Source organism: Chlorocebus sabaeus, chromosome 6, assembly GCF_047675955.1.
Source record: "Chlorocebus sabaeus isolate Y175 chromosome 6, mChlSab1.0.hap1, whole genome shotgun sequence".
Classification (NCBI taxonomy): Eukaryota; Metazoa; Chordata; class Mammalia; order Primates; family Cercopithecidae; genus Chlorocebus; species Chlorocebus sabaeus.
In genome coordinates, this window is record NC_132909.1 from 48,186,604 (window position 1) to 48,204,802 (window position 18,199).

General features: G+C 44.8%; 1 protein-coding gene across 1 annotated transcript in view; it reads left to right on the forward strand.

Annotated features, from left to right (window-relative positions):
* The window catches only part of ADGRE3 (adhesion G protein-coupled receptor E3), a 62,165-nt gene that overhangs the window by 14,442 nt on the left and 29,524 nt on the right, over nucleotides 1-18,199 (forward strand). The window contains exons 4-8 of the mRNA XM_073016857.1: nucleotides 1,136-1,291; nucleotides 5,208-5,245; nucleotides 9,153-9,336; nucleotides 13,422-13,541; nucleotides 17,776-17,960. Of these exons, the coding sequence (XP_072872958.1) occupies nucleotides 1,136-1,291; nucleotides 5,208-5,245; nucleotides 9,153-9,336; nucleotides 13,422-13,541; nucleotides 17,776-17,960 (683 nt within the window). The remainder of the gene's footprint in view (nucleotides 1-1,135; nucleotides 1,292-5,207; nucleotides 5,246-9,152; nucleotides 9,337-13,421; nucleotides 13,542-17,775; nucleotides 17,961-18,199) is intronic.

Below are 18,199 nucleotides of genomic sequence, written 5' to 3' on the forward strand. Positions count from 1 at the left end.
GAGGCGGGCAGATCACTTGAGGTCAGGAGTTCGAGACCAGCCTGGCCAAAATGGCAAAACCCCATCTCTACTAAAAATACAAAACTTAGCCAGGCATGGTGGCGGGCGCCTATAATCTCAGCTACTCAAGAGGCTGAGGCATGAGAATAGCTTGAATCTGGGAGGCAGAGGTTGCAGTGAGCCGAGATTACACCACTGCACTCCAGCCTAGGCGACAGATGGAGACTCTCTGATCAAAATAAATAAACCACTCACTGCAGCCTCCAACTCCTGGAATCAAGCCGCTCAAGTAGCTGCGACTACAGGCGTGCCACCACGCCCAGCTAATGTTTTTTTTATTTTTTGTAGAGATGGGTTATTACCATGTTGTCCAGGCTAGTCTCAAACTCCTGAGCTCAAGCAATCCTCCCGCCTCGGCCTCCCAAAGTGCTGGGATTACAGGTGTGACCCCTGCACCTGTCCAGGGGTAATTTGCCAGTCATCCAGAGACAGGAGCAAAAGGGAGGCAAAACGGGGGCTGTTTTGGAAACTTGGCTGTTCATTTGAGATCGTTTCTTGTTTCAGCCAGGCACGGTGGCTCACGCCTGTAATCCCAGCACTTTGGGAGGCCGAGGCAGATGGATCACCTGAGGTCAGGAGTTTAAGACCAGCCTGGCCAACATAGTGAAACCCTGTCTCTGCTAAAAATACAAAAATCAGCCGGGCATGGTGGTGCTTGCCTGTAATCCCAGTTATTCGGGAGGCTGAGACAGGAGAATTGCTTGAACTCAGGAGGCAGAGGTTGCAGAGAGCCGAGATCCTGCCATTGCACTGCAGCCTGGATGACAGAGCGAGACTGTGTCTCAGAAAGAAAAGATAGTTTCTTGTTTCATTTCACGACTTCCCTCCCAGTGTTTCCTGGGATCTCCTCCCAAATAAAGTACTTGTACTTACATCCTCATCTCAATGTCTGCTTCTTGGAGAACCCCACTAAAGTCAATGAAGACGACAAAAAACCAAGATAACCATTACCTAAACTGATTTGTCTCGGAAAGCCAGGACAGACCCTGGGGTAAAGAGCACAACTCCTGACACATAGTAGATGCTCAATAAATCTTTGCTGAATGAATGACGCAATTCCTTCTTTGTGTTCCAGATATTAATGAATGTGAACCACCCTATAGTGTGTATTGTGGATCAAACGCCGCATGTCACAATGTCGAAGGAAGTTTCTACTGTCGCTGTGTCCCAGGATATAGACTCCAGTCTGGGGAAGAACGATTCAGTTATTCCAGTGAGAACACCTGTCAGGGTAAGAACATTTTTGTCCGCCTTCCTTCTTCTGTTTTTTCATTTGTTTGTTTTGTTTTGTTTTGTTTTGTTTTGTTTTGAGACAGAGTCTCGCTCTGTAGCCCAGGCTGGAGTGCAGTGGCTGAAACCTCTGCCTCCTGGGCTCAAGCGATTCTCCTGTGTCAGTCTCCCGAGTAGCTGAGATTATAGACGTGCACCACAACCCCGAGCTAATTTTTTTGATCCACCGGCCTCAACCTCCCAAAGCGCTGGGACTTCTTACAGACAGGAGTCCTTCCTCATTTTTTATTGACTCTCACATCAGAAAATATGTACTTGTTGTGGGGCCACGATATGTTTTTTATGTTCTGCAGGGAACTAGAAGGAAAGAAGGAAGTTCAAGTTGAGGGAAATAATGGGGTGAGAAGGGGAACTGTAGTTTGGAGATGGAGGAAGTGATAAGGTGGTGATTGAGACCACATTCTTGGAATTGCAAGGAAGAGAAACTCACTCAGGCTAACAGGCAGAAAAGAAGGGTTTATGAAAAGGATGCACGGCCATGCCGTACAAGGACAGGAATGCAGCTGTGCTTCTCGAATTAACTAAAACTGGGACTCGACACCCCTAGTGTGCAGCTCCTGTTCCCTGTCTCTGATCGTCTTTGGGTCTACTCCTTTCTTCTCTTTCACTGTAGGCTGGCTTTCTCTGCTTCCTAGACCACAGGACAGAAAATATGTCCACCGGCCGGGAGGGTTGGCTCACGCCTGTAATCTCAGTACTTTGGGAGGCCAAGGCCTGGTCTCAAGCAATCCTCCTGCCTTGGCCTCCCAAAGTGCTGGGATTATAGGCATAAGCCACAGTGCCCAGCCATAAATCTGTCTTTTACTAAGCAATGCGCACCTCTATTGACAGTGTAGAAGCAGACAGTGATTCTACCTGGGTTCTGATGTTAATCTCTTAAATTTGTCTTATTTTACAAAAAAGAACACTCGAGACCGGGAGTTCAAGACCAGCCTGGCCAACATAGCGAAACCCGATTTCTACTAAAAATACAAAAAATTAGCTGGGTGTGGTGGTGGGTGCCTGTAATCCCAGCTACTCGGGAGGTTGAGGCACAAGAATCGCTTGATCCCGGGAAGCGGAGGTGGCAGTGAGACGAGATCGCGCCACTGCACCCCAGGCTGGGTAACAGAGCAAAACTCTTGTCTCAAAAAAAAAAAAAAGGCCGGGCGCGGTGGCTCAAGCCTGTAATCCCAGCACTTTGGGAGGCCGAGATGGGCGGATCACGAGGTCAGGAGATCGAGACCATCCTGGCTAACACGGTGAAACCCCGTCTCTACTAAAAAATACAAAAAACTAGCTGGGCGAGGTGGTGGGCGCCTGTAGTCCCAGCTACTTGGGAGGCTGAGGCAGGAGAATGGCGTAAACCCGGGAGGCGGAGCTTGCAGTGAGCTGAGATCCGGCCACTGCACTCCAGCCTGGGCGACAGAGCGAGACTCCATCTCAAAAAAAAAAAAAAAAAAAAAAAAAAAAAATGGGGGGAATATGACCACCAACCACTCCAGACCTTACCATGGTTTATTTTTGTTTTTTTTTTATTTGTTTGTTTTTTTCCCCCAACCAACCAAAGAGAGATCAGTTGACTCTCTCTCTGCGACCCCACTGCAAATTCCTCGGGAATGAACACGTTGGCCCAGTTTGAGCCTCATGTGCACCCGTGGATCGGTGTCCAGGGAGAGATGCTGTGTCAAATAAATATGACCACTCCCATGGAAAACACGGATGGGAAAAGTCTATATGAGAAAAAGAGATGAGACTTGGTAGAACACCCATGAGGTATTGGCTACTGTTGGGATAATAAGAGAGACTTTTTAAAAATTCTTCAGAGATGGGGTCTCACTCTGTCACCCAGGCTGGAGTGCAGTGGCACCATCAAAGCTCACTACAGCCTTGAACTTCTAGGCTCAATCCTCCCACGTCAGCCTCCTGAGTAGCTGAGATTTTAGGTGTGAGCCACCATACCTGGTTAATTTCTTCATTTTTTGTAGAGATGGGATTCTCACTATGTCACCCAGGCTGGTCTCAAACTCCTGGTCTCAAGCAATCCTCCTGCCTTGGCCTCCCAAAGTGCTGGGATTATAGGCATAAGCCACAGCGCCCAGCCGTAAATCTATCTTTTACTAAACAATGCGCACCTCTATTGACAGTGTAGAAGCAGACAGTGATTCTACCCGGGTACTGATGTTGATCTCTTAAATTTGTTTTATTTTACAAAAAAGAAAAATGCCTTTGGTTGTTTTCCTAATGTTAAGAGCTCTGCACCATCCTTTTAAAAGACTGAGCCCATTTGGGGCTCATTATTACCAAGGCTGGCAGCTCTAAGCAACCCACATCCCCGCCCAGTGATAAAGTGTGTAGCTTTGGTTCAAAAGGGCAATTTTCTACAATGAATACAGTTTCCTATAACAAACATATTCTAAACTCAGGCTTGTAAGTCAAAGTTCTTGAACTCTTAAAATAAAATATTCAGTATTAAAACAAAGCTGTTTGTGCTTTCAAGCAAATAGACTGAGCTGAAAACCAAGACGTAGAATAAGTACAGATTTAACCTCAGCATGATGATAAAACATATGTAAACATTTGCTAGCCTTTCCTTGTTCTTTTTTTTTTTTTTTTCAGAGAGAGTCTCGTTCTGTCTACCAGGCTGGAGTGCCGTGATGGACTTCGGCTCACTGCAACCTTTGCCTCCTAGGTTCAAGCGATTCTCCTGCCTCAGCCTCCCGAGTAGCTGGGATTACCAGCACCCGCCACCATGCCCAACTAATTTTTTATTTTTGGTAGAGACAGGGTTTTGCCATGTTGGCCAGGCTGGTCTCAAACGCCTGGGCTCATGTGATCCTCCTGCCTCAGGTTCCCAAGCAGCTGGGTCTACAGGTGCACCCTTCCTCGAATTTCTAAAGTAGAGATGCCCTCACTAAGCACAGGAACCAACACAAAAGTCTTCATTAACAGCTGATGACCAGACATTGATGCTTCTGTTTCGGTTATCATTCCCATCCAGGCTGACTTTAAACACAGGCGGCTTCTAATTTTCTGTTTTCTTGACCATTTCAGTTCTAATTTCCAGTCAAGCTGGAATAAAAGAATTTGGAGGCCAGGCGCGGTGGCTCACGCCTGTAATCCTCATATTTTGGGAGGCCAAGGCTGGTGGGTCACCTGAGGTCAGGAATTTGAGACCAGACTGGCCAACATGGCCCCATCTCTACAAAAAATACAAAAAAAAAAAAAAAATTAGCCGAGTGTGGTGGTACACGCCTATAATCCCAGCTACTCAGGGGGCTGAGGTAGAGGATTGCTTGAGTCCAGGAGGTTGAGGTTGCAATGAGCCAAGATTGTGCCACTGCACTCCAGCCTAGGCAACAGAATGAGACCCTGTCTAAAAAAAAAAACAAAGCCGGGTGCAATGGCTCATGCCTGTAATCCCAGTCCTTCGGGAGGCCGAGGCAGGCGGATCACGAGGTCAGGAGTTTGAGACTAGCCTGGCCAACATGGTGAAACCCCCTCTCTACTAAAAATACAAAAATTAGCCAGGCCTGCAAGTGCATGCCTGTAATCCCAGCTACTCGGGAGGCTGAGGCATGAGCATCACTGGAACCCACGAGGTGAAGACTGCAGTCAACCGAGGTTGCACCATTGCACTCCAGCCTGGGCAACAGAGTGAGACTCTGTCTCAAAATAAAAATAAAAATAAAATTCAAAAAAAAATTTTTTAATTAAAAATTTAAAAATTTTTAAAAAAATAAACAACAGATAAAGACTATGAGTTCAGGCTTTCACCTTCTAGGTGCAAAGTTGCCTACCCCATTACTTACCCTGCCCACCCCTCTGCCTGGTCACTCTCAGTTCCAATAGTAACTCCATCATGATGTCTTTTGCAGACACAAACTCCTCAAAGACAACCCAAGGCAAGAAAGAGGTGAGTGCAAGCTGATCCCCGGACCCTACCCAGGTAACAACATCAGTAACAAATATTTACAAAGCCCAAAGTGAGCAAACGGGGATGGATTTAGGACAAAATATATATTATATATAAATATATATTATTTAGGATAAAGTACATATTATACATAAATATATATTATTACATATAATATCATATTATTACACAATAGTACATATTTATATATTATATATAATTATATATTATATATATCTGTGGTATATATACATATACCTATAGATAGAGATATACCATTAGGTATACCACTATATGTGTATCATTATCCAGCTCACTATAGATATATCACTATATATACAGTTGAACAGCACACATTTGAACTGCGGGGATCCATTTACACGAGGACATTTTTCCACCAAATGTGAATCAAAAATACAGTACTGCCGGGCTGGGCGCGGCGGCTCAAGTCTGTAATCCCAGCACTTTGGGAGGCCGAGGCAGGTGGATCACTTGAGGTCAGGAGTTCGAGACCAGCCTGGCCAACATGGTGAAACCTCATCTCTAATAAAAATACAAAATTTAGCCAGGTATAGTGGCACATGCCTGCAATCTCAGCAACCCCAGAGGCTGAGGGAGGAGAATCACTTGAATCCAGGAGGCGGAGGTGCAGTGAGAATGAGAGGAGATGTTGCCACTGCACTCCAGGCTGGGTGACAGAGCAAGACTCTGTCTCAAAAAAAAAAAAAAAGAAATATATATATATATAGGCAGGATGCAAAACCCACAAAGAGGAAGGACTGACTTTTCATAAGCAAGTTCCAAAGGACCCTATGGGACTTGAGTATGCACGGATTGGATTTGAGCATATATGGACAGTCCTGGAACCAATACCGTGCATATACCAAGAGGGATCTATATCTATATCTACTTATAGATATAGGTATAGATACACACAGTGTGCGCGTAGGTACCTACATATGACAGTGTGTGAGTGTGTGTGTGTGTGTGTGTGTGTGTGTGCTGCCATCTAAAGACAAGAATCTATCCCAGACCAAGAAAGACAGACCGAGAGAGAAGTACATTAAGGCCTGCCACACTGCTGCAAAAAAGAGATCCAAGTATCCAATGGTATCCATTATTGTCTCTGGCCAACTGACAGCATTTATATAAATATGTAATTACATCATGTAATCAATCTCTAGACTGTGAGCTTCTTGAGGAAGGAAAGAAGCCCAACCCCAAATTAGGAGTTCAAGGAATTATCATTGAAGTAATGAACAAATAAAGAATTAAGTAATGAGGCCGGGCACGGTGGCTCACACCTGTAATCCCAGCACTTTGGGAGGCCAAGGTGGGTGAATCACCTGAGGTCAGGAGTTCAAGACCAGCCTGGCCAACATGATGAAATTCCCATGTGTACAAAAAATACAAAAATTAGCTGGGTATGGGGGTGCATGCCTGTAATCCCAGCTACTCAGGAGGCTGAAGCAGGAGAATCACTTGAATCCAGGAGGCGGAGGTTGCAGTGAGCTGAGATCACGCCACTGCACTCCACCCTGGGTGACAGAACAAGACTCCATCTCAAAAATAGATAAATAAATAGTGATATAGAAGTTAAAAAGAAATTACTTAGGCAGATAGTGAGGGTAAGGAAGTCCTCAGTGAGGTTTTCCTTTCAACGAAGAGCAGCTCCAAAATCATTTTATTTTCTTTTTTTTTTTTGAGATGGAGTCTCGCTCTTCTCCCAGGTTGGAGTGCAGTGGCACTCACTCTCAGCTCACTGCAAGCTCTGCCTCCCAGGTTCACGCCATTCTCCTGCCTCAGCCTCCCAAGTAGCTGGGACTACAGGTGCCCGCCACCACACCCAGCTAATTCTTTGTATTTTTAGTAGAGACGGGGTTTTACCATGTTAGCCAGGATGGTCTCGATCTCCTGACCTCGTGATTCACCCGCCTCGGCCTCCCAAAGTGAATCATTTTATTTTCCAACAAAGAGTAGCCTGTAAAATTGAGCTGCAGACATAGACAAGCAAGCTGGAAGCTTATGGGTCAATGCCAGCAGCTGTGCCAATACAAAAAAGCTACCTGAGACTAGACATAATCAAAATGGCAGCTCCATCTTCCCTTCTCTTTGCCAGTCACATGTACAGTAAGGAGCAGACAAGATGGTACTGGCCAAGTGGGTAGGGCAACCAGCCTTCCCCAAGCAGTATGTAAATGTCACACCTGGCCCAACCAATCTGTGGGCCCTACGTAATTCAGACACCGCCTCCTCAGCCTGACTATAAAATCTAGTGCCTGACTGTAAAATCTAGTCGGTGATCGGGATTTTCCTTTCGGGCATCCCTCTTTCTCACAAGGGAGGGAGCTGTTCTACTTTCTTTCTTTCTTTCTTTTTTTTTTTTTTTTTTTTTTTTTTTTTGGAGATAGAATCTCGCTCTGTCGCCCAGTCTAGAGTGCAGTGACGTGATCTTGGCTCACTACAACCTCTGCCTCCTCCGCCTCCCAGATTCAAGCCATTCTCCTGCCTCAGCCTCCCAAGTAGCTGGGATTACAGGCATGCGCCACCACCCCTCACTAATTTTGTATTTTCAGTAGAGACGGGGTTTCACCATGTTGGTCAGGTTGGTCTTGAACTCCTGACCTCAGGTAATCCACCCTCACCTCAGCCTCCCAAAATTCTGGAATTTCAGGTATGAGCCACCGCTCCCGGCCCTCTTTTCTCTTTCTTTTGCCTATTAAACCTCCACTCCTAAACTGACTCCTCATGCGTGTCCATGTCCTTAATCTTGGTGCAAGATGACAAACTCCGGGTATTTGCCCCAAACAATGACACTGCTTCAATAGTGGCAACCACTCCCTTGTTGTGACAGTGACAACCAAAAATGTCTCCAGCCATCGCCACATGTGCCCTGTGGAGGGAGTAGAAGAATCGCCCCCCAGGCCAGGCACGGTGGCTCACACTTGTAATCCCAGCACTTTGGGAGGCCGAGGCGGGAGGATCACAAGGTCAGGAGATCGAGACCATCCTGGCTAACATGGTGAAACCCCGTCTCTACTAAAAATACAAAAAAAATTAGCCGGGCGTGGTGGCGGGTGCCTGTAGTCCCAGCTACTCAGGAGGCTGAGGCAGGAGAATGGCGTGAACCTGGGAGGCGGAGCTTGCAAGGAGCCGAGATCGCGCCACTGCACTCCAGCCTGGGCGACAGAATGAGACTCCGTCTCAAAAAAAAAAAAAAAAAGATTCACCCCCCAATTGAGAACAACTGGTCTATTTCTAACAAACTTATCACTACCTTGTTGGCAAAAAATGTTAATAACAACTAACCCAACCAGGCACGGTGGCTCACTCCTATAATTCTATCACTTTGGAAGGCCAAGGCAGGAGAATCGTTTGAGCCCAGGAGTTCCAGACCAGCCTGGGCAACATAGCAAGACCCTGTCTATACAAAAAAAAAAAAAAATTAAAATTAGTCAAGCATGGCGGCCTGCACTTGTAGTCCCAGCTACTCAAGAGGCTGAGGCGTGAAAATCGCTTGAACCCAGGAGCTGGAGGCTGCAGTGAGCCAAGATTCCACCACTGCACTCCAGCCTGGGTGGCAGAGCAAGACTCTGTCTCAAAAATAATAATAATGACTCACCTTTACATAGCTTTTACCAGGTACAGACACTATCCTAAAAGCATAGCATCTGTTAACTCATTTAATTCTCCAGAAAACCCTAGGAGTTCCTTTTCCTGTCCTGGGGCACAGAGTGATTGAGTGACTTGCCCCAGGTCACACAGCTGGGACATGGTGACGTGCCAGGATTTGAATGTGGTTCCTCCCGCTCCAGAGCCTGCTTTCTCATGCTTTCTACTGCTCTTTTGGATATGGGACTTACCAGATTACATTTTTTTAAAATGAAAATTCTTTATGTCTTCAAAGCTGCAAAAGATTGTGGACACATTTGAGTCACTTCTCACCAATCAGACTTTATGGCAAACAGAAGGGAGGCAAGAAATCTCATCCACAGCTACCACTATTCTCCGGGATGTGGAATCGAAAGTTCTAGAAACTGCCTTGAAAGCTCCAGAACAAAAAGTCCAGAAAATCCAAAACAGTAGTGTGGGTAAGACAATAATGAGGCCTGATACACACTGGGGACTGGTTAGCAGCTGGGATCTGGGTTAGGCAATTAGAAAAAAAATAATTGAATAGACCACATGAGTCCGTTTATGTAAATTACATAAATGCATATAAATTCTAGAAAACGCAAACTTATCTAGAGTGACAGTGAGGGGCAGGAAGGAGGGGTGGCAGGGGCATGAGAAAATCTGGGGAAACTATTAGGGGTGGTGGAAATCTTCCTGCCTTGATTGTGGTGTTGGTTTCAGAGGTGTATGCACCCAACAAAACTCACCAGATTGTATACTTTAATATGTGCAGCTGGTTAGACATCAATTATACCTAATAAAGTTGTTTATTCAGAAGATTGCCAATAGTTTCCAATCCCAGGTCTGGAATTTTCACTTAAATGTAGTTTGAGGACCAGGCATGATGGCTCACGCCTATATTCCCAGCACTTTGGGAGGCTGAGGTAGGAGAATTACTTGAGCCCAGGAGCTCAAGACCAGCCTGGGCAGCATAGCGAGACTCCATCCTTTTAAAAAAATTTAAAACTTTGCCAGGTGCAGTGGCTTGTACCTGCACTCTCAGCTACTCGGGAGGCTGAGGGAGAGGATGGCTTGAACCTAGGAGTTTGAGGCTGCAGTGAACTATGATCATGCCATTGCTACTCCAACCTGGATGATAGAACAAGAACCTGTCTCATTTAAAAGAAAAAAAGTTTTGGGCTGGGCAGGGTGGCTCACACCTATAATCCCAGCATTTTGAGAGGCCAAGGTGGGTGGATCACTTGAGGCCAGTAGTTTGAGATCAGCCTGGGCAACATGGTGAAACCTTATCTTTACTAAAAATACAAAAATTAGCCGGGCATGGTGGCTCGCAACTGTTATCCCAGCTACTCTGGAGGCTGAGGTGGGAGAATCACTTGAACCCGGGAGGCAGAGGTTGCACTGAGCCTAGATCACACCACTACACTCCAGCCTGGGTGACAGAGCAAGACTCTACCTTAAAAAAAAAAAAAAAAAAAAAAAAGCAGATTTTGAAAAAGTCAGTGCCTATTCTTCTTGGAAAACTGGAATCCGGATACTTTGGTTCAAAATTAAACCATTTTCCAGAATACAAATAAATCTCATCTCTCCTGATTTTGCCACGTCCTAATTGTTTCATCTGAGACCAGTGCCCTCACTTCATTGGGCTTCATTCTCCTGTCAATAAAATGGGGATAATATTAGCTGGACATGGTGGTGCACAAATGTGGTCCCAGCTACTTGGGAGGCTGAGGTGGGAGGATCGCTTGAGCTCAGGAGTTTGAGGCTACAGTGAGCTGAGACTGCACCACTGCACTCCAGCCTGGACAACAGAGTGAGAGCCTGTCTCGAAAAAAAAATTTAATAGAGATAATAAAAGTGCATGTAATGCACTTAGGACTAGGATACCTCAGAAGCTAAACGACTCAAACTTTTAAAAAAGAAAAAAAGCTACAGTAGTAATTGTTATAATTATGATTATTCTATCTTTCCACTCTTTAGTAGTATGAAATATTACTAAAATAGTGTCATTCTTTTTTATGTGAAACACATAGTTTAATTTGGAAAATATTAAATAATATAAAAATAAGTCAAATTAAGGTTTTATAAAAATAACACAGAGTAACAAGCAATAATATAATGGATGATGAAATTAATATTGTGGGCAGGGTGAGGTGCCTCACGCCTATAATCCTAGCACTTTTGGAGGCCAAGGTGGGCAGATCACCTGAGGTCAGGAGTTCAAGATCAGCCTGGCCAACATGGCGAAAACCTATCTCTACTAAAAATACAAAAATTAGCCAGGTGTGGTGGTGCACGCCTATAATCTCAACTACTCGGGAGGCTGAGTCAGGAGAATCATTTGAACCTCAGAGGCAGAGGTTGCAGTGAGCCAAGATTGCACCACTACACTCCAGACTGGGTGACAGAGCAAGACTCCATCCCAGAAAATAAAAATAATGATAATAATAATAAAAAATTCGGCCAGGCACAGTGCCTCATGCCTGTAATCTTAGCACTTTGGAAGGCTGAGGCAGATGGATGATCTGAGGTCAGGGGTTCGAGATCAGCCTGGCCAACATGGTGTTTCTACTAAAAAAAAAAAAACAAAAAAATTAGCCACTCATGGTGGTGCATGCCTGTAATCCCAGTTACTCAAGAGGCTGAGGCAGGAGAATTGCTTGAACCTGGAGGACAGAGGTTGCAGTTAGCTGAGAGCATGCCACTGCACTCCAGCCTGGGCAAAACAGCAAGACTCCATCTCAATAATAATGATAATAATAACAATAAATTCACTTATACTGAGCTCAAGAATTTCTATTCATTAAAACATACTAAATGAATGAAACAGTAGGCCAAAAACATTAATACATAATTAAATACTTGTAAACTGTTCAAAAACTGAGAGTCAATATTAGACAAGCCAGTAATAGTTTCTAGAATGTTAAAATAGTGTCATTCTTTTTTGTTTGTTTGTTTGTTTGTTTTGAGATGGAGTCTTGCTCTATTGCCCAGGCTGGAGTGCAGTGGCACAATCTAGGTCACTGCAACCTCCGCCTCCTGAGTTCAAGCAATTCTCCTGCCTCAGCCTCCCTAGTAGCAGGGGTTACAGGCGCCTGCCACCATGCCCAGCTAATTTTTGTATATTAGTAGAATGGGGTTTCACCACGTTGGCCAGGCTGGTCTCGAACTCCTGACCTCAAGCAATCAATCAGTCTGAGCCTACCAAAGTGCTGGGAATTCAAGTATGAGCTACTGCACCCAGCCATAAAATAGTATCATTCTTGATGTGCTATTTTGTTGCTTGCTTCTTTTTTCTTTTTTTAACCTTTTAAACACACAAAAGGAGACAGGAGAATAAAATCCCGGATGTACCCATTACCCAATTCAACAATTTCTACCTCACAGCCCGTCTTGGGCTGTCTGCTTTTAAGATACATATTTTCAAGAGCTTAACTTTTTTAGCTTTATTAAGGTATAATTGATAAATAAAATTGTATATATTTAAGGTGTACAATAGGATGACTTGATATATATTGTGGAATGATAACCACAATCAAATTAGCTAACACATCCATCAGTCACATGGTTACCTTTTTTCTCATGAGTTTTTCTTGATTGCAATTCATTTGTGACTTTATTTTTCTTTGAAGCCTGGTTCCCCACCATAGGGATATGTCATCACTTATTTATTTATTTATTTATTTACTTACTTATTTTTGAGACAGAGTCTCACTCTATCACCCAGGCTGGAGTGCAGTGGCGCGATCTCAGCTCACTACAACCTCTGCCTCCCGGTTCGAACTATTCTCGTGCCTCAGCCTCCCAAGTAGCTGAAGTTACAGGTACATGCCACCACACCCTATAGCTAATTTTTGTATTTTTAGTAGAGATGGGGTTTCACCATGTTGGCAAGGCTGGTCTTGAACTCCTGGCCTCAAGCAATCCACTTATTATGGCCTCCCAAAGTGCTGGGATTACAAGTGTGAGCTACTGTGCCCAGCCCATGTCATCACTTATTTCATCAATTGCTTCTTGTTGAACATCTAGATAATCCCCCATTTTCCACCATTATCATTGAAGCTGCTACGAACTTTCTTGTAGCTAAATCTGCCCTCTGTCCACAATCGTTTTCTGAGAATAAACTCCTAGAAATAGAACTGTTTCTTCAAAGGTATATGCTAGGAGCTATTAGTTAAGAACTTGGTTTCAGGAGTTAGAGTCTTACCTAACTTCTGACTTCAGTTTCCTCATCTATAGAATGGTCCCTCGTAAGGCTATAGGTTATTATAAGGTGACATATGTAAGTCTCTTAGCTCAGTGCCCGACACATCCTAGACATTCAGTATATGTGAGCCATTTATGTTGCTATGAACATTTTTTTTTTAGAGGCAGCATCTCACTGTGTGGCTGGGCTCGAATTCCTGGGCTCAAGCAATCCTTCTGCCTCAGCCTCTTGAGTAGCTGGGACTACAGGCATGCACCACCGTGTCCCGTTCCTATGCATATTTTTAAAGCTTCTTACCATGTCACTAAGCCTGCCCCTTGCTTTTCTTACCAGCTATTGAAACTCGAGTGATTACAGACAATTGCTCTGAAGAAAGAAAGACATTCAACTTGAACTTACAAATGAACTCAATGGACATCCATTGCAATGATGTCATCCAGAAAGATACACAAGGTACGCGTGATGGCTGCATTCAGAATCCTTCACACAGAGCCATGTCACTGTGTGAGGTGTGGGGAAGCAAGCCCACTGGGCTCTCCCCTAATGGGCCTGTTACCCTCCAACTGCGATATTGAAGATTTTCCCTTTAAAAAAAAAAAAAAAAAGACATTTTCCCAAAATGGAGGTTTTCTATCATTCAGTATGGGAGGGACTTCTTTGCATTTGGGAGGGTGGGGGAGTGCTGTTCTCCCTGTGTCCCAGTTTGGGTTCACCCAGAAGCAAACCCTGAAAGAAGTGTGAGAAGTTTCTTCGGGAGGTGATCCCCAGGAACAACAGTGGGTATATTCCTCAGGCTTCTCCAGAGAATCATAGTTAAAGAGCTAAAGAGTGTAGGGTGTGGGGGTGTGGGAAGAAAGGAGAGAGAGAGCAAGAGATGAGGGAGATGGAGAGAAAGAGATGTGGAAAGGCAGATGGGGAGAGAGAGATGGAGAGAAAGATGGGAAGAGAGAGATGGAAAGAGAGAGATGGGGAGAAAGAGATGGAAAGAGAGATGGGGAGAGAGAGATGAAAAAAGAGAGATGGGGAGAGAGATATCAAAAGAGAGAGATGGAGAGAAAGGTAGAAAGAGAGAGATAGGGAGAGAGAGTTGGAAAGAAAGATGGAGAGAGAGAGATAGAAAAAGAGATGGGGAGAGAGATGGGGAGAGAGAGATCAAAAGCGAGACATGGGGAGAGAGATGGAAAGAAAGAGATGGGGAGAGAGGTGGAAAAAGAGAGATGGAGAGAGAGATGGGGAGAGAGAGATCAAAAGAGAGAGGTGGAAAGAGAGAGATGTGGAGAGAGATCAAAAGAGAGATTGAAAGACAGAGATGGAAAGAGAGAGATGGGGAGAGAGAGATAGGGAGAGAGAGATGGAAAGAGAGAGATGGGGAGAGAGAAGGAAAGAAAGAGATGAGGAGAGACACGGACAGACATTTTAAAGAATTGGCTCACGTGACTATGGAAGGGCGACATGTCTAAAATCTGCAGGGTGGGCAGGCAGGCAGGAGACACAAGGAAGCGCTGATACTGCAGCTTGAATCCAAAGATAGTCTGAGGCCAGAACTCCCTTCTTCTCAGGAGACCTCAGTCTGTTTTCTCTTGAGGCCTTCAACTGATTGGACGAGGCCCACCCACATTACAGCGGGCAATCTGCTTTACTCAAAGTCCACTGATTTAAACATTAATCTCATCTTTAAAACACTTTCACGGTAACATCCATGCCACATGTCTGGGGACCACGGCCTAGCCAAGCGGACATGTAAAATGAACCATCACCGTGGGTAAGAGGTGAAGTAAGACAGGCAAGTAAAGGCAGCCAATGAGGTAGGTACCTGAGTGAGCAGGTTGCTGTTGGGGAACCTGAGGTGCAATGCCATTGAGTTGTCCATTCAGGGAGAGGGTGCTAGGACGTCTGTCCATCTGCTCTGATCTATCATTGGTGGAGAGTTGTTCTGGGGGCCGAACTTTCAAGCTCTTCCAGCCTATCCTCTGTGCAGGCCAAACACAAATTCACGCCCATGGAAGTTCCCAGGCAGAGCCACCGATGCTTACAGCAGAATTCATCAGCATACACTTTTCCACTGTTGGTGGGACTGTAAACTAGTTCAACCATTGTGGAAAACAGTGTGGCGATTCCTCAAGGACCTAGAACTAGAAATACCATTTGACCCAGCCATCCCATTACTGGGGATATACCCAAAGGATTATAAGTCATGCTGCTATAAAGACACATGCACACCTATGTTTATTGCGGCACTATTCACAATAGCAAAGACTTGGAATCAACCCAAATGTCCATCAGTGACAGACTGGATTAAGAAAATGTGGCACATATACACCATGGAATACTATGCAGCCATAAAAAAAGGATGAGTTCATGTCCTTTGTAGGGACATGGATACAGCTGGAAACCATCATTCTCAGCAAACTATCGCAAGAACAGAAAACCAAATACCGCATGTTCTGACTCATAGGTGGGAATTGAACAATGAGATCACTTGGACACAGGAAAGGGAGCATCACACACCGGGTCCTATTGTGGGGAGGGGTTTGGAGGGAGGGATAGCATTAGGAGATATACCTAATGTAAATAATGAGTTAATGGGTGCCGCACACCAACATGGCACATGTATACATATGTAACAAACCTGCACATTGTGCACATGTACCCTAGAACTTAAAGTATAATAAAAATAAAAAAATAAAAAATAAATTTAAAAAAATAAACAAACCAAGAATCCCAGGGATTCAAGTCAGGGTGTCCACAGTACCTACAGCCTTTGTAAGAAGAAATAGATTATTATTCATCGTCTCAGTGTTACCAGACTTTGATGTTTCCACAAAATGCAAAAAGTGGGTTGTTTGTATGAAAACATTCTTTTTTGTTTTGTTTTTGTTTTGTTTTTGTTTTTGTTTTTGTTTTTGTCTTTGAGATGGAGTTTAACTCTGTTGCCCAGGCTGGAGTGCAGTGGCGTGATCACAGCTCACTGCAGCCTCCGCCTCCCAGGTTCAAGCGATTCTCCAGCCTCAGCCTCCCAAGTAGCTGGGACGACAGGCATGTACCACAACCTCTAGCTAATTTTTGTATTTTTAGTAGAGACGGGGGTTTCACCACATTGACCAGGTTGGTCTTGAACTCCTGATCTCAGTTGATCCACCCCCTGTCTTCCAAAGTGCCAGGGTTACAGGTGTGAGCCACCTTGCCCAGCCCCAGCACTCTGTTATAACGAACCCTCCAGAGATCGCAGGATTTAAGCTCCAGCTGAGAACAACTCTTCTAAAAAATGGCAGGCCGGGTGTGGTGGCTCACGCCTGTAATCCTAGCACTTTGGGAGGCTGAGGCAGGCAGATCACCTGTGGTTGGGAGTTCAAGACCAGCCTGACCAACATGGATAAACTCCCGTCTCTACTAAAAAATACAAAATTAGCCAGGTGTGGTGCTGGGTGCCTGTAATCCCAGCTACTCGGGAGGCTGAGAATTACTTGAACCCTGGAGGTGGAGGTTGCAGTGAGCTGAGATCACGCCATTGCACTCCAGCCTGGACAAAAAAAAGGGGAACTCTGTCTCAAAAATAAAAAATTAATACACGTAAGAACACAAGGTCCTCACAGCAACATTATTCAAAATAGCCAAAAAATGAAAATGACTCAAATGTCCATCAGTGAAAGACTGGATAAATAGAAGGTGGTATATCCATATAATGGAATATTATTTGGTCAGAAAAAGGAATGAAGCACTGACCCATGCTACAACATGGATGAACCTTGAAGACATGATGCTGAATGAAACACGGCAGATATAGAAGGTCACAGTGTATGATTCCATTTATATGAAATGTCTAGAACAGGTGAACTCATAGAGACAGAAAGCAGGTTGGTGGTTCCCAGGGGCTCAGTGAGGACTGCTTATGGGAATGGGCTCTCTTTTGGAGGTTATGAGAATGTTTTGGAACGACATAGAGGTGATGAAAACATTGTGAATGTACTCAATGCCACTGAATACAATTCACTTTTTTTTTTTCTTTTTTTTTTTTGAGACAGGATCTTCCTCTGTCACCCAGGCTGGGGTGCAGTGGTGTAATCATGGTTCACTGCAGCCTCAACCTCCTGGGCTCAAGTGATCCTCCAGTCTCAGCCTCCCAAGTCACTGGGATTACAGCCTCCCAAGTCACTGGTAGTGCTACTTTGCCTGGCTTTGGAGACGCTTTTAAAGATTCAGTTTTTGAGTTGGGCATGGTGGCTTACGCCTGTAATCCCAACACTTTGGGAGGCCAAGGTGGGCAGATCACCTGAGGTCAGGAGTTTAAGACCAGCCTAGCGAACATGGTGAAACCTCGTCTCTCCTAAAAATGCAAAAATTAGCTGAGCGTGGTGGCTCATGCCTGTAATTCCAGCACTTTGGGAGACCAAGGGAGGTGGATCACCTGAGGTCAGGAGTTCCAGACCAGCCTGGTCAACATAGTGAAACCCCGTCTCTACTAAAAAGACAAAAAATTAGCCAGGCATGGTGGTGCGTGCCTGTAATCCCAGCTACTTTGGAGGCTGAGGCGGGAGAATCACTTAAACCTGGGAGACGGAGGTTGCAGTGAGCTGAGATCGCGCCACTGCACTCCAGCCTGGCTGGGCGACAAAAGCGAGACTCCATCTCAAAAAAAAAAAGAAACAGACAAGAAAAGAAAAATGATTCCATTTTTCTGTTTCCTCAGGTCCCAGTGCCGTTGCCTTTATCTCATATTCTTCTCTTGGAAACATCATAAATGCAACTTTTTTTGAAGAGACGGATGAGAAGGATCGAGTGTTTCTGAACTCTCAGGTAGTGAGTGCTGCTATTGGACCCAAAAGGAACGTGTCTCTCTCCAAGTCTGTGACGCTGACTTTCCAGCACGTGAAGGTGGGTCACAGGTGTGATTTGAGCTTGTCAGGTCTCAAGGAGGCAGGCCAAACAACGTATGTATCATCCCAGGCTGTGGTTCTAGACCCGCCCTGTTCAGGGTCATACTCAGGAGGACCTGTCGCTATTGAGCATTTGAAATGTGGCTGGTCTGAATCGAGATTTTGAAGACAGTATTTCTGGATTTACATCTTGTAAATCAGCCTTTGAAGACTTAATAAGAAGAAAACAATTAGCTT